Source organism: Nilaparvata lugens, chromosome 11 (genome assembly GCF_014356525.2).
Source record: "Nilaparvata lugens isolate BPH chromosome 11, ASM1435652v1, whole genome shotgun sequence".
NCBI classification, from domain to species: Eukaryota; Metazoa; Arthropoda; class Insecta; order Hemiptera; family Delphacidae; genus Nilaparvata; species Nilaparvata lugens.
The window spans coordinates 25,924,520-25,941,929 of NC_052514.1; the positions used below are offsets into that span (position 1 = coordinate 25,924,520).

The 17,410-nt window shown below is 34.1% G+C and overlaps 1 protein-coding gene across 1 annotated transcript in view; it reads right to left on the bottom strand.

The window, feature by feature from the left end:
* LOC111051246 overlaps positions 1-17,410 on the bottom strand; it is a 58,416-nt gene that overhangs the window by 11,649 nt on the left and 29,357 nt on the right. Inside the window, exons 12-20 of the mRNA XM_039437258.1 lie at positions 16,677-16,910; positions 15,522-15,680; positions 14,768-14,947; positions 14,098-14,254; positions 13,695-13,766; positions 12,013-12,129; positions 10,396-10,629; positions 3,438-3,599; positions 1,038-1,188 (exon numbers count right to left, since the gene is read on the bottom strand). Coding sequence (XP_039293192.1) covers positions 1,038-1,188; positions 3,438-3,599; positions 10,396-10,629; positions 12,013-12,129; positions 13,695-13,766; positions 14,098-14,254; positions 14,768-14,947; positions 15,522-15,680; positions 16,677-16,910 — 1,466 coding nt within the window. The remainder of the gene's footprint in view (positions 1-1,037; positions 1,189-3,437; positions 3,600-10,395; positions 10,630-12,012; positions 12,130-13,694; positions 13,767-14,097; positions 14,255-14,767; positions 14,948-15,521; positions 15,681-16,676; positions 16,911-17,410) is intronic.

The following is a 17,410-nucleotide window of genomic DNA, read 5'->3' on the forward strand; positions in this document are numbered from 1 at the left end:
TGATGTTCTATGAATTATAAACATTTTTTGTTGGTAATAGCTTGAGGATGATTTCCAAACAAGATTTGTGTTCTGTCACTTAATTAGGTTGGAACATTGCCATTCTATAGTGTTGATACATTCTAAAAGAACTATAGAATGGCCATGATTCAATTCGATTAAATTTCGATTATTAGGCATGATAGGTGCAGGGTAGTTTACACATTTCACAAGTGCCCGTCGCGGCAAAGAATGAGGAAATTATAGTAAGGTCCACGTTATAATGGCGGCAGTGGAGTCATTTCTGTTGCATTACTATCATCAGTTGCTCTCTTTATATACATACACACATCTCATACTATTTAAATATCTCAAAAATAATGTATCTAGTAAAATATAGAATAGTGCTGATTCCATATCATACTTTTTTCTGCATTACACTTTCTTATTATTTGTTTTTATAGATACTTCACTGTCTGAAAACTGATTCTTTCTCGTTTTCCCATTTGTAGATTGGATTGTACCTACAAGATGGAAGTTGATTCCAGAAGACAAACATGATGTTAATGGAAGATGGGTCTACATTGGTATAGTGGATTCAAGTTTCTATTCTAGTCAAGTTCCTACAAGTTTGCAAAATACATCATCCTTTTTACACAAACGTCATGCATTGGTATAGTGGATTTAAGTTATTATTTTTATAAACTCTACTTCAAGTTTGCAAAATACTTTCTTTTATACTGCCAGGGTGTGAGTGATTCACCCGTTTGGTGTGATTCACACCCTGGCAATACAGAACTTGAATTCTAGTGAACTATAATCCAAAAGTTGAACTTGTTCAACATCTACTTGAATCAACAAAACTTGAAGTTCTACATTGGTATATTGGATTCAAGTTTCTGTTCTTGTAAACTCTACTTCAAGTTTGCAAAATACTCTCATTTTATACTGTCAGGATGTGAGTGATTCACCCCTTTGGTTTGATTCAAACCCTGACAATATAGAACTTGACTTCAAGTAAACTTGCATTCAGGTAGACTTGACTAATGTGAACTGACCTCCTCCTCACTGGACGTCTGGTCAAAGTCTTCATCGTCTCCATCGGCCTCATCGCGATCTTCATCCTCCAGGGTCACCCCTGCCCCCTCTCCACCCACCTGCGCACTGCCTCCTGCCTCCACTGCTGTGATCGTGCACGACCCTATGTACCTGCACAATCAATCGAACATTGTTTCTTATAAGTCCAGGCAATGAATGTTCAAAAAAGAGTATAGAATGAAAAGTTTGAAAGACAATATCTGACCCTGAAGTTCTGTTTGGGGTTGGTAATAAGGAGGTAAATTCCCCACCCATACCCCCTGTGCTAAGTGGTGAGGGGTGGTTCAAAGTTACTATTTTTTGTTTCTCGCATATAGCCTAGCTCGAAAACCATGTATCTTACGGACATGACTGTTATATAAAAAATTCAAGCTTATACAGTGTCCAACATAAAAACCTGACGATTTTTGAGGGTTAATAATCAAAGTATGTTTCGTACAATTGAAACATGTGATTCAATCATCACTTGTGGAATTACTTAAATTTCTCGTTGAATGACTTCCTTTAGTTCTGTGGATAATTGGCTGCCCAATAACGGTAATTTTGTTTATTCACAAATCCCAACAAATGAAAATGTGCCTCGTCACTTGAAAGAATAATGGCATCCTGGTGGACATTTTCGAGAATGATCTCACAAGCGGCTTTGCGAAGTGCCCAATCATTCGCATTGGGTTGTTGCACTAACATTATCTTATACGGATGAAATTTTAGGTTGGAATGAAGAATTCGTCGTACACTTTGATCAGAGATGGCTAGCGCAATAGCACGTTTCGCTGCTGAACGTTGTGTAGACCGTGAAGCAGCTGCTCTTAATGCGTTCATGTTTTTAGGCCTTCTCACAGTCCGTTTTCGTCCTGTTTGTTTTGCTTATAAAGCAGACGACGTGTTCCTAAAATTCTTTACCCACAACAAGATCGTATTCCTTCCTACTGGGAACAGGCGCGTGTCGATTTAAATTGAAATGTCTGCGAAATAAACGCTGTGTTAGAATAACTGAGTCATTATTTTAAAAATAAGCTTCAATCACAAACGCTCGATGTTCACTTGACCACGACATACTGGCTACTGAAATGGCATGAATAGACCTGTCGATGTACAACATTCCCGCCTTTTCAATGACAGTGGTGCCAACATAACAATTACTACAAAATCGTCAGATTAATATGTCGGTCCCTGTATAAATTCCTACAATATCTATCCCGAAACTTCTTCTATAGTTTTCGAGATATCGGCCATTGAAGGCGTGACTATATACAACACAAAATGATTGTATCGGTTTCAGGTTAATCCACTTTGTACAAATCTGTTTTCTAAATAAAGAAAAAGTGAATAGATATACATTGAATTCTTTATTGATTCTTTATCACAAATGACAATGTATTGAATGAATTGAATGATACATTGAAATATTGAAACTCTATTGTACATTATTTTGCATAGATTCTTTGACTAATGTCAACTGATACTCACAGCTAACACGATTTTTCTTGCTCCAAGGCAAAATTCATGAGATTTATTAAAAAAAAGTTTAACTACTTTGACTATCAACTTCATCATGTCAGTACAAGATACACCTTGCGGGTACTATTTTCAAAATTTATTGAAATTGAAATGTTATACCAGTGAGTACTTTTGAAACTATACTTTGCTAATAAACGTAACGTTGAATTTGTTTTTTGGGAATAGAGTGATTGGGAGGGAGAATAAAATGGATTAATTACATGAATTTGAATAGAGTAACTTTATGGATAGAATATATTAGTACGATAGATAGAATAAAATAGTTTGATGCATACAGTGAGGTCCACGTTATAATGGCAGTATTTGATTAACATTGATGTTGCTATCCTTGTCTATCATTCGTCAAAGCAGACAGCGCTATCAATTTCTAGCTCCGCAAAGGTGCCAGATCGTTCTTAACAATAATATTGCTAAATTTTTATTTCAAGATATAATAATCAACAAAATATGTATATAATCCTAATTATGAAAATGTATTATTTAATCATTGATAAATATTTTCTTGACTTTATTATTAAAACAAGGACGAACTAATAATACTAGGCCTACATCAGATATACCGGTATCAGCTATCTCTATAGAATGAAATGGCAAGGCAGAGAATCGGCAACTAAGTTCTCCTATCTTACTCAATTGCCATTATAGCGTGGACATCACTATAGAATAGTTTGGTAGATGAAGGATATTATTAATGTTAGATTACACTTTGACGTGTCATATACTGCAGGAGCGTTGCTTCCTTAATGCAGTTGCATGATATGACTTAAAAGTAAAGTAATAGAATAGATTGATGCATAGAAAACAATATAATAGTTAGATACCTAGTTTGGTTTTTGTACCTGGTCTTTCCGTCTATGTTGGCTGGTGTTTTGGGGTCGGCGGGGGCGTCTGCTGGCTTGGGTTTGGCTGCCGGCTCGGCCACCTCCAGTGGTTGATTGGTCTCGAAGTCCACGGCACCCGTCAGACCCGGGAAACAAATCACCGCCAGGAACCAGTGAGAACTGCAAACCACACACATTTTCTCACATGGATATCACAGGCACTCAGAAACATGATATTTCAATTGAACAAAATTATTAATGGAAAATAAAAATGAATGATTGGAAGAAATATGGTATTTCGATTAATTTGTAGTTCAATTGAATAAAATTAATGAAACATTGGAATGATTTTCATTCATTGCTATAGAGTACACAATATTAGCACTCCATTACTTCGCACAAAAAACTTTGATATGCTCTTCAATTCTTCTTTATAGTATTCATTAGTATTCAACTATTATTCAAATTAAGTTGAATGATTTTTCTGAATTATACCTATACAGCATACAGTGTGTTTACCAACTCCCTACCAATAGGCCTACTCTAGGACATTGTTCCTGGGTAAAAAACATATTTAAATTGTCCGCAAGTCTTCAGTTACTCAAACAGCGGCCATTTTGATTTTTCACTTATCTTTTTCTAAATGATAATGGTTGAACATACGAGATTGAAACTTTGCACGATTATTTATAACAACTAAACAAAGCTTGAAAACAATTATGATAATTATTGTGTTAGCATATAAAATTATCAAAATTAATAAGTAATCATTAATGTTAAATAATGTAAAATTATAAAAACATTTTCAATAATAGGTACCAGCATATTAGAATTTAGAAGAAAGAAGCCAAACACCCTACCACGCCTTTCACCTTTCAAAGACATAACCTGTTTTGTAATAATACATCAACATAAATGCAACAAACAATAATTATCAATTTATTATATACAGAATTAATAAACATAATGTATTATTATGCTACCCAGGAATCCCCTGGTCAGAATATTTTATTTAGTTTTGTCACCCGACCTGCTGGATTGAACGTTTCACATTAGTGAGGTTAGGTTGTAGCGAAGTAAACAATACAACAAGCGCGATCATCCTTCGAACCTCTAGCGACCTCTAGCGTAACGTTCATGATCGGAGCGAGTGCGTATCGTGTTGGAGAGTATTGGTAGGGAGTTGGTTAACACCCTGTAGAGTACACAATATTAGCACTCAAACGATATTTGATGTGTTGTAATTCTTCTTTATCACACTTGTATTCATAAGTTTGTCATATTCATCAGTAGCTATGGTGAACGTGAAATTTTTGGTCTCAAAATTCATTTTTTTTTAATATATATTTTTTTAATTTGAAGTTTGTCGAGTTTTTTTGGAAAATTTTATTATCAATCCATCTAAATTTGAAATTGTTCTATTTTGATTTGTGATTTTTTGAAGAAATTGAAATGGACATAACCTACAAAATATTTGGTCGATTTAAGACAAAACAGAAAAAGTTTTGGGCAATAGCCAGGTTCTTTTCTGACCGTTTACACTGTTATTCATCTTTGTTTAATCCATTCGTTTGATATTTCACGAATAATAAATATTATTATTATTTTGTTTGCTCATTCACTAATCAATCTGTAACTCATGTATTTTTAATTTTCCATACAATAATGTTTACACTTCAACAAAAGATTAAACATAGTTTCAATTCACCTCTAGTTGGTATTCTTAGCTAACTTTCCAGTAAATTGTGCTTATCCCCTTTTCATATAATATCATGTTTGTTAAGATTAAATCATATGCAAGTTACATAATTGAAATTATGTTTATACGGAAAATGTCCGTCATCATACTCAATCACAACTTCTCCTACCTCAGGGTGTTTGAGTTGGGAAAAACTGTTCAATTTGTGGAGAGAAAGTTGCAGCTAAGTCACCAGATGCACAACTATTTCAGATGAAGAGTCAATGATTTGATTTAGATTATTTGTTTATTGACAATGTTAGATACAATTTATTAATTTTATTTATTTATAATTGTAAAATCTGACAAAGCATCTATTGGAACGGTTTCACTTGTTATTCGTTCCGCTACTACGTAGACATCATGTCGTCATCATGTCTGTCTGTCTGCGCGCTGTGTCTTTCGTGCGTCTGCGCTGACCAGTGACGTCTCAGTCGCGGTTTTTTGCCACTGCCCTAATCTGCTGGTTTTCTATACTTCTATTCGTACCTTTTTCGTCGGATTTTTTGCCGTTGCAATTTTAATATTTGTGCTATTCGATTTTTTAGAATTTAATCTTGTCTTTAGGCATCTTACTTTCTAGATATTTGTTACTTTTTCAACATACGTTTCCAAACGTTTTCGTACGTGGCTACATTTCCGCTTTCCCCTTTTTCTTACTAGCGTCTTTGCCTTTTTGCTGTTTGTCGTTCAATGGAGATAGTCGGGTGTGCGTACCTTACGCCCGGTCTAAACCTTTCATCTGAATTCATCGGACTTACAAAACGTTTTTAAAGTGTGAATTATTCTTCAAATTAATTCGTTTGTTCTATTCTTCAGTGTGATTCAATTATTCATCGAGTTCTTCACTCAATTACTCTGTTAAAATTGGATAAACTTTGTCTAAAATTGCAACCTCGTGTGAGCGTTTCATCGCTATTCATTTGATCTACAGAACCTTTTTAAAGTGTGAATTATTCTTCAAATTAATTCGTTTGTTCCATTCTTCAGTGTGATTCAATTATTCATCGAGTTCTTCACTCAATTACTCTGTTAAAATTGGATAAACTTTGTCTAAAATTACAACCTCGTGTAAGCTTCAGTTGCCATTTTTCTACAATTGGCTTCACCTCGTGAACCTCAAACTTTCAAGTGCATCATCTCTACTGTTTGGAAATCAATCCAAAAATTCCACAATTTGAAGATCGGATTATTCGTTTGGAATTCTACTCGCTCCAGCCTACTTTTCCATTGGGGGATTCGCCTGCTGTAGTGGACGTTTCCATGCTTGTCATCGCATGGCCAGATCACTTCATCGCTTGCTGATGTCCTGTTCCTGTTGGTATTGCGGAGTCATTGCCTGTCTGCCTGGCCGCATCTCCTCTTCAAAATTTTATTCAGGTTATGTAAATCGTTCTTTTCAATTTTCATTTACGTATGCATCATTATTGTTTTATTAATGTCTATCTTGATATTCAATTCACTAAGGCTACCGACGCCTATTAATTCATTGGATTTGACAGCTACCCTTGGCTTTACAAGTGATTTTCTGAGGCCACTGTCGCCTATTACTCGTTCTAATTGATGTCTGTCTTGACATTCAATTCATTGAAGGCCCATGTCGCCTATATTTACCTGGATAATCTTCATTATATTTATTAGCTACCCTTAGCTTTTAAGTGTTATTCTAAGGCTACCGACGCCTACCTATTGTTTAGTTAATGTCTATCTTGACATTCATTTCACTGAGGCCATCGACGCCTATTTATTCATTGTATTTAACAGCTACCCTTGGCTTCACAAGTGATTTTCTGAGGCCACTGACGCCTACTAATTGTTTTATTAATGTCTATCTTGACATTCAATTCACTGAGGCCACTGACGCCTACTTATTATTTGATTAATGTCTATCTTGACATGCAATTCACTAAGGCCACCGACGCCTATTAATTCATTGTATTTAACAGCTACCCTTGGCTTCACAAGTGATTTTCTGAGGCCACTGACGCCTATATAATTGTATTCAATTGTAGCAATTATTCTTTGTATTTGACAGCTACCCTTGGCTTTACAAGTGATTTTCTGAGGCCACTGACACCTATATAATTGTATTCAATAGTAGCAACTATTAATTCTCTGGATTTGACAGCTACCCTTGGCTTTACAAGTGATTCATTGAAGGCCACTGTCGCCTATTACTCGTTCTAATTGATGTCTGTCTTGACATTCAATTCATTGAAGGCCCATGTCGCCTATATTCAACCCGGACTGTCCTCATTGTATTTATTAGCTACCCTTAGCTTTTAAGTGTTATTCTAAGGCCAGTGATGCCTATTAATTGTTAGGTCGAAGTCTATTTTGACATTCAAATCACTGAAGGCCTATGCCACATATATTTTTTTATGTATGTTATTTGCTGAGCATTTTTTACAGCTTATTGTCATTTTTTTTAATCATTATTATTGTACCTTAGTAATAACTTTCATTATTGCCCTCAATTTATATTCATTTCAGGTATCATCATTAATACCTTTGCAGTTATTGTCAGACCTCAATGGTCATTAATGTCATTGACCTAATTTCTTTTAAATGTTGTAGTTCTCTACATTATTTCACATGTTGTAATTTTCCCAAGATTTGACTCATTGTTTTTGTATGTGGCCATCTGCCTATTATTATTTAAAGATTCAAAGACTTAACCTACTTACAATTGTTTTTGTATGTGGCCATCTGCCTATTATTATTTTATTGATCTCAAGATATTTGATTCAATGTTTGTATGTGGCCACCTGCCTATCATTATTTTATTGATCCCAAGATACTTGACACAATTGTTTTTGTATGTGGCCATCTGCCTACTATTATCATCTTATTATTATTAAATCTTATATTGTTGATTCATTTAGTCTTTTATTGGCGTACTTACCACACTTCAAGCTATCAGTATTTTTATGTACAGAATTCAAAGATTTATTTGTAGGTATTTATACCAACTATCATCCACAGTCCACTGCCCTGCCCTTGGATTCTGTCAATAATACATATGACACTAATTTAATAACATTGGTAGATAAAATAATAAGGTAGTCCTTGTGCTATTTTTCTTCCAAATTTGTAAGTGATGACACAGTCCAAGATAAGGTTAGAATTTCACTTGTACAATTTTAGTTCAAAATATTGAACTGAGATGATAAATATGTAAACAATGCTTGTTTTATATGAGATGATAAAACAAGCTTACGTCCAAATTAATGAATTGATGTATTTTTGGGAATGAGTAGATGTTTAAAACTACTTACTCCTCAGCTCTACAGGTCGTTATAACCCTCGGCCTCCCTCACAAAGCCTATCCATTTCTCCCGATCCTGTGTCTGCCTTCTCCAGTTTGAACTTCAAACGTTCTCAAATCCTGCTCCACATCATCTGTTCATCCATTTCTTCTTCTATAATATATTCTTTCCATATACATTTGGCAGGCAATCCTCTCATCACCCATTTTCCCCAAGTGCCCCATCCACCTAATCCTGCCAGCTTCAATAAATTGGACGATATCTCACTCCCCAGGAATCGATCGATTTCGCTATTTTTACTCCTTCAAATTTGGCAAACAGGACCCACTATCCTCCTGATAACCTTTCTTTCGAAGATACGAAGCCTTTTTTATGTCCCCAGCAGTGAGTACCCAAGTCTCAGAGCCGTAACATACTACAGGCCTGACTAATGCCTTATATAATTTCATCTTTGTAGCTCTGGACAATAGTCGAGACTTGAATAATTTTATACTAGCATAGAACGACCTGTTACTTGCCACGGTTTGATTACTTATCTCAGCTGTGACTACCACTACTCGCTACAAGCGTTCCTAGGTATACAAAGTCGTCCACCTGCTCAAATGTATAGTGCCCAATTTTCATGTTTCTAAGGCGGGATGCACACCGGAGAAACGCGTTTCGTGAAACAAGTTTCAGGAAACGTGTGACGAAAGTTGCTTGCAATCGACTGATAAGATTACACAGGATTGTGCACACTGCGTTTCATGAAACTCCAGTTTCTTTGATTGCGTGAAACCAGATTTCGTGAAACTCGAATAATCGGTTTCCTCTAGCTGTAGTTCACGTTTCGCATCGAGAAATTGTGTGATAGCTATTTGTAATTTGTGTGATAGCTTAATTTAAAATTTGTAATTTAATTAAATAAAATTAAATTATAAGTAATTTGATTAGCTTAATTTGTGATTGTAATTTAAGATAGTTTTACAGAAAATTATGACAGGAATTTCATTCCAAGTAAAGTTGGCCGAAGCTGTAGAAAAACGCCCGTGCCTTTATGACTTTAAACTGAAGGAGTACAGCAACAGGGACAAAGTACAGATTGCAATTACAGTCTCCAGTTGGTGTCCCTCTTCGTTATTTGTGCACCAACCAATGCCACCAAACGATCAAAAAGTGGCTTAGACATTCGGAAAAAATCCTTAAATTTGATAGGATCACTTATGAGCAAGATTGCAACAACGAGGGAACTAAGGTCTCGATCCCTGAACAGTGGGTGTACCCAGTATTTTCGTCTTTTCTTTTTATTCCTTAGCCACCATGACAAAACGACCACATCGTCATCGGAATCCATCGTGAAACTGACGGGAAAACAGTTTCTTTTTTTGTATGCATGCGCGAGTGAAACGGATTGCATGAAACACGTTTCCTGAAACTTGTTTCACGAAACACGTTTCTCCGGTGTGCATCCCGCCTAATGTATAAAACTGCTCTTCCAAAATTTCACGCTACAGTCGAGAGGTTTTGTAACCTCTATATAAAATATATTATATAGAATCCTTATATTGAATCATTCACTTATAATATTCTTTCACATTAATGGAATATTTCAGTTGATTTAAATGAGGAGATATTGTAAGAGCAATTATATTAATTATTAAACTACTAATTATTACCATAGAGAAAAGATACCATAAGTAGTTATCACATGGTATAGGTATTTTAGGTTCCAAATTTCAAGCCGAGGTTTGTCAACTCAAGCCGATTACTGTTACTGTCGACTACTTCCTATTATCACTGTTTTGGCCGGGTGAGAGTGTAAGAGCGGCACAGTATGAGAGACTACCACCGTGACATAGCTTCACGAAAAATAACTACCGGGACTATCGGCTCGAGTTAACAATGAAATTTGGAACATAAACGCCCTATGCCATGGGATATCTCCTTAAATGCTCTCTTTTCACGATGGTAAAATTGAATGGACACTAACTGTTCATTGATGGGAATGATGATGAAGTCCTTTTTGAATATGTCGACCGACTTGGTCCAGCTCTTGACGCGCGAGTGTCGCTTCTCGGCGGCCGTGGCCTTCGGGTCGTTCTCGACCGGGTTGTGCGACTTGCGCGTACTGGTCGGCTTGGTCGTCAGTCGCTTGTAGAAGAATGTGCTCAGTATGTGAGTGCGCGCCTGGTCCTTCTCGCTCAGGTAGTGTTGGTGCAGGTATCTATAATTCAACATCAATTTAACCATTCTACTTTTATACTCGTACTTCTGATGTGGCAAAATTATATCCATGACTAATGTTTATCATACCTAGTTGTTCGAACACACTACCGGCGCACAAGTTTTTCTTTACCGGTAGTTCCATATTGTAATAATTGAGAAATATTTATTTAATTAATTTGCATATTTTTTATGACATATAAATTAATTTAAATGTATGTTTTGTTGTGAGCCATTCTATTTTATTATTTCTCCATATAAAGGTTGATGATGCCATTTAAAAAACTTCCAAGTTTTTTTGAGAGAGAGCTTAGTTTAATATTATGATTTTAGTCAAGTAAATTCGTGTTAACATAACGTTCACTTATGTATATATTTATATTTGAGTATACATGTTTGAATATGGTGCCTTGTCAAGTACCTCTTGAAGGTTTGATTACGGTGGCTTGTTTTGTCACAATAAACGTTTTTCTATTCTATTCTTCTAGTGTTGTTTACCTCCTAGATGTATGATGTTTATGTTATCTATCCTATTTTGAAAACAATGTTACTATGTTACCTTTGTACATATATTTTTATTAGTATGATTGAACTTTGTTTCATTACGTTTCATAAATTATCATGTCGATAAAATAGACTTCACCATTCACTATTATTTTAAAAGTATTATAATAAAGCTTGAATTTTAAATTTAAAAAACTCTCAATTCCTTTTGATTTTTTTTACAATAAAACAAGAATGCCACTCAATTACATACACATCTTTGACTTTAATTCTTGATATTTTTCTCAAAAAAATAATATTACAGTTCAATTATTTTGTCTGTTATATAATATTTTATTGGAAAATATTAGTGTGATTGGACTAGCATTAGTGTGAAACATTTATACGATAGTGGTAGATAGTATTTTTGAACAGCGAATCAATCAAATTGAATCATTTTTATTTTGGCAAAAACACAATACAATAATTGAAATAATTTCTTACCACCAACTCAGTAAAATAGAGATATAAACTTCTATACAGTTAGTTCCTGTCAACATAAACAAATACTTGCTACATCATACCAGTCTAGTGTCAGGTTATCATTCAGACTGTCCAATAGCTTTGTGTGAATGATGCATAATCATATCAAATGAATACTATTATGGACATTAGGAATGATTTGTTTTAAAACATATTTTAATAAGCAAATCTAATTGGTTTTTGTAGTTACTTGATGATTTTATCATTATTGATGTTCAGTTGAATCTGACAACACTGTAGTTTGAATGTACTAACTACACACTATGGACGTCTTAACAGTGTACTTTAAACCTGACAATTTCATTCCGAAATAGCTCTACATCAAATTTTTGAATTTATTAGTTTATGAAATACTCACTTTAAATAAAAATCGATGATAACATCATTTAGGAACTGATCTTCACCAAGACAGGCATAGTCTTCTGTATTAATGGGGATCCCTCCTTTCGCCGGTGGAGGGGGATACACCATGATTCTGAAAAGTCACACAGCGATTAATAATACTTCTATTATGATTTCAACAATCCACACAAACATAATGAAGCTACGAGATAAGGGATTTGACCAGATCAAACATTGCTCTAAATTGATTAATAATAAAAATACAAATGCAACACATAATTGAAGAAATTTCAAACTTTCAAAAGTAATAAAAGATGAGCGAACGTTCTCGATCAGCCCAAGCATTAGTTCAGGCAATGAATGCTCAAAAGAGGGTATAGAGGGAAAAGTTTGGAAGACAATTTTTGACCCCGCAGTTGGAATTTTGTGATATTCCCAACAGTTCCCGAGATATTCGCTCTTGAAGGTGAGTAATATTGTTAAAATAACAGGTTTTTATCCAATTTTTTGCTCTTTCAGGGCTTATAACTCTCCAACAATGCATCGTATAAATTAATGCTTATCGTAGGTTTATTATAGAGCATTAAATTCTCTTTAAAATGATGTATTATTTCACTATTCCAAGATTGCCTTTCATTGTTATAGCAAATTTAATATGTAGTGGGTGAAATTTACAATATTGCAACAAGTGTCAACTCAGCGGTTCCACACCTTCAACAGAGGGGATAAAGATACGCACTTTTGCTGCTATATCTACCTACTAACTAGTCCAAATTGAGCTGCAAAATAGAAAATTGTGTCACAGACACCCCCTTCAAATTGCATTATCAAACGATCAATTGTTGCAGTAATGCAAATTTCACCCCCTACATTGAAGCTGCTATAACAATGAAAGGCAAACTTGCAAAAGTGAAATAATACATCCTTTCAAAGAGAATTTAATGCTCTACAAACCTACGATTAGCATTAATTTATACGATGCATTGTTGAAGAGTTATAAGCCCTGAAAGAGCAAAAAATTGGATGACAAACCTGTTATTTTAACAATTACACACTTTCAAGAGCGAATATCTCGGGAATTGTTGGGAATATCACAAAATTCCACTGAACAAAAAGTGTAGAGAATTTATCAAGCTTTATTTTGGAATAGTTAGTTATGTCGGTTCAACGAATTGTTTTCAAGATATGAGCGTGGGAGCAAAAAGCTGAAAAATGCAACTTTTAAACCACCCTCATCCCCTTAGCACATGAGTTAGGAATGGGGACTTTTGATATGTTCTTCTCCTAACTAGTCTCAACAAAGCTGCAAAGTCAAAAATTGTGTTCAAAACATTCCCTTCAAATTCCTTTGTCAATTGGTCTATTGTTGCAAAACTGGAGTTTTCACACTCAACACTAAAGCTGCTGCAACAGTTGTAGGGAAATGCGTAAAAGTGTGAAATTATGCATCAAATTGAAGAGAATTTAATGCTCTATAAGCTCTTAATCAGCATGGAATGGATTTTTCCCATCGATTTTCAAAAATTTATAAGAGCAAAAATGAAAAAAAAATTGGAGGCAAACGGGTTTTTTTTTCAAAAATGCCACACATTTAAGAGCGGATATCTAGAAAACTAGAGAAGATATAAAAAATGTTGTGGGATGAATAAAAAATTAAATATTGATAAGTTGAAAAAATGTTAACAAATGAATGAGAACTTACGTTTGAATATCGTTGGGTAATCTAGGCGTAGGAGGAGCGACAACTGTTTTTTGAAGCTGATTTTGTACCTGATGCAAACAAGTCATGGATTAAACATTTTATAATTTATTTTAAAAAATATTTTAGCAAGGATGAAAATTTTTAAAATTCAATTTTCTATTTCTGAATTAATGGTCACATTCACCAAGTAATAAATGGATAATGCGTTCAATTTGCAAACACATTTGAGCACAACATGTTTCAATTTATGAACTTGAAATAAACTAGAGATAAAATGAGGAAGAAACGAGACACGATTTTCTAAATCTATCCAATAAAGAATAATTGCATTTCAAGAACTATTTCAAACAAAACTTCCCAACGCGAAATAATAGTTTGCTATTTTAGGTGTTTACCTACCTCTTTGGAGATGCTCGAACGAGGATGTCATTGGCTTCACTCGTGCTGAGTTCTTCGTATTCAGTCCTTTCAAGATTTCCAAACAGTTTCTTGAGTAAATTGTTACATTCAAGCGATATATTTTCAGGTAGAAGAGTAATTCTCCTCTGCGATTCATCTAAAACAAGAGTAAATGACAGAAATGAAATTATTTAGTTTGAATCGATATTTTTTCATTATTATTATTATTTTTAGTTTAACATGTTTATACATTATTATTCTCACGTTATTTCTTCAGAAGTTTTGAAAATGATTTATGCATTATTTTCAATTGTAAGGGGGGGGTTAAGTGTGCCGCCCTAAGAAGCAAATAAACATTTATTCCATTTTTTGAATTTATTTATAATATTATAATTTATTTCAATAAATATTAGAATAGACATTCTATTCCATATTCATGGTCCTACGATTTCCAATGAATCTCAAATTGATTCTATTAAAATGATGAATACTAAATTATTCAATTAAATTCCAATATAATTTTCAAGTTCAATAGTTTAGTTGAACAGGAATTCATCTTGACTCAATATCATATGTAAAAACATTGAATGAATAATACATAATGAAATGTAATGATAAATGAATATACATGATATATTAGGAGCAAAACAAGTGAATATCATGTACTTACTTGTACTGGCTGGGTCATAGTAAGGACAATTATTTCTATCAGTCATTCCCAGCATTTTTCTAATTTTCGCTCCCATCGGAGCCGTGGTGTAGATAAATAGTACTGGCATTCCTTTGCCAAAGTGAGCTAATATTTTTACAATGCTCTCCCATGGTATTGCTATTTTGACACTCTCGTACGCTAGAACAGAAGAAAATTATTGAAAGCTCTGAATATAATATACAATTAGCCGGACATATACAAGCATCAACGATATTGAATAGTTTTATTGAGATAATAAAGGTATATGTTACGTGAAATAATTACAAAAAATTCAAACAATATAGTAGTACAGAGAAAAACCTTCATGAATTTCTGAGGTCGGAATTACGGGGAAAATAGCTACAAAAATCGATTGACTCTCTTTGATCATCTCAATTACTACATGACAAACTAAAAACTTGATTCCCAAACGAGATAATGTTTTCCGAGAGATGGTACACGCCATATTTACGAAGGATTTTGAGCAGTTTTTTTTTGCTGGGTTTAACCATGAAGAGAAAAATAGAAGCAATCCGAAATCAAGGACCTTAAAATAGTTTGCATGAAGCATGATTACTAAAGAGAATAATGTATTTTATATGACAGAAATACAACTTTCAATCATGAGTAAATAAATATTATTACTATTTGATTAAGTCATCTTCAACTCAAAAAATGGATCTTCAACTTATAAATTTACAATATTAACTGGATTCACGTGAAACAAACTGACCAATAGCAGGTATATTGATGAAAATGCCACGCAAAGATATGTAGACATTATCGTTGGGCACTACTTTGTGAGATCCAATTCGAACCGTTCGACAGTCCAGAGACACCGGCCATTTTGAATCCGAATCCTCACTGCTGTTCAGAAAACTGTCAAAATCGCCTGGAAAAAAAGAAATTTCATTCAAAATCTTTGTCCAAAATAGTTGAAGTGAGGTCAATCTATTTACGAAAAACATTGATACATAAAGAAGTTTTTCTAACATAAGTTTCATTATTTGATCGGTGGTTAATGAATTTTATTAACTTGAGTATAGAATATAAATTTTTCCAATTATAAATTTCTAGTTTTATGGTTGATATATACAAAGACCAATGACAACCTCAGTCATGCAAAATGTGTTTTGTGCATCAATTATTCAACGCTCAATTGTTACGAAAGAGCATGAACATTTAAATTAACAATTTGGCATCAATATCTGATTAGACCTACCAATAATGTTCTAGATGCTATTACAAACTATGAAATTCATATTTTTACAATATATAGCGAAATAAAAAGGATACATATTAATCAATAAACTACTCTAAGGAACACATGAAGCAATAGAACTCAAACACAATAAAAGCTGGTGGGAAAGAGGAAGATTGAAAGAATATAAGAAGAAAGAAAATTAATAGAAGAGGAAACAGAATACAGGCATGATAAAGAAAATGCATGAATTTATGAAAGGAATATGACAAGAAATAAGGCACTATCACACAGGTATGAAACACTGAAAGGATAAAGAAAACAAAAAGAAGCCACAAAAATGATTAGATTGAAAAATGAAAATAGCATAATAGTATTTTTATCATAAGAAAAAACAAGATTTTCGGTAATTATTATTTTATCAACAAGATCAGAGCGTTTAGTTTTCACGTTTTTGAAAAAAATTCGATCACTACATAACCATGTAATTCCATTATTATTATTATTGAATGAATGTTTTAAATGGGTGAACTTAGAATGTGACTATAATTGTATATTTGTATAACGATGTAAAGATTGAAATGTTCATTATATATTTATCTTTTTTAAGTTTGTTCAAACGGTTTTATTGTTATTATTAATCATAGCCTACATTTAGGGCAACTTTTAACTGCCGTGGGCATGTACCTTTGATCGCACCGATATCGTTGGGATCGGCCGGGTCGTGATATTCGCCATCTTTCTCTAGTTCGTCGGTTATGACCGGCTCTTTGAGCATGGCCGACTGTGTGATCGCTGGGTCCTGATTGGCTGCCGCCTCGTCCACTGCGCACCCGTTTCCGCGCAGCGCGGTCGCTAATTTGAAATTGTTACACTTGGAGTCGTTTCCGTCCTCGTCGTCCGACGATATTGTCAGACAGACTGCAACACACACAATCTTGTCACTTTCTCAATCCATTAGGCTGGCCACTAACGGTTCAACATGCATCATAAACTTGCATGCTACACAGTCGTCTTACATTGTTGTGTTATCACAGCGAAACGCATCGAGCAAACATTTTCTGAGGTTAGGTTTTTGTATCACCAATTTTTGTTGTTTATTTTTTCTTCGCTGCTCTACTTGCGGTCAAATTATTTTTATATCATTTTAATTTATAATTTTACATGGGTTTATTTATTGTTTTTGATTGTTTATTTCACGTTAGAAATCCTCCCGCTGATAATGTGTAACATGTGAACATGTTACATGGCATGCATGTTCTATCGTTAGTGGCCAGACTTATGTGAGCACTTGTGTCTCTTGAAAGGAAATGTGATTCCATTGGTTAATTTATTATTTACCAGCAGGTAAACCGTACTTTGCACTGCCAAAAATTTGTATTGTAAAATGCAATCTCCTTATGCCCAAAAACATAGAAAAA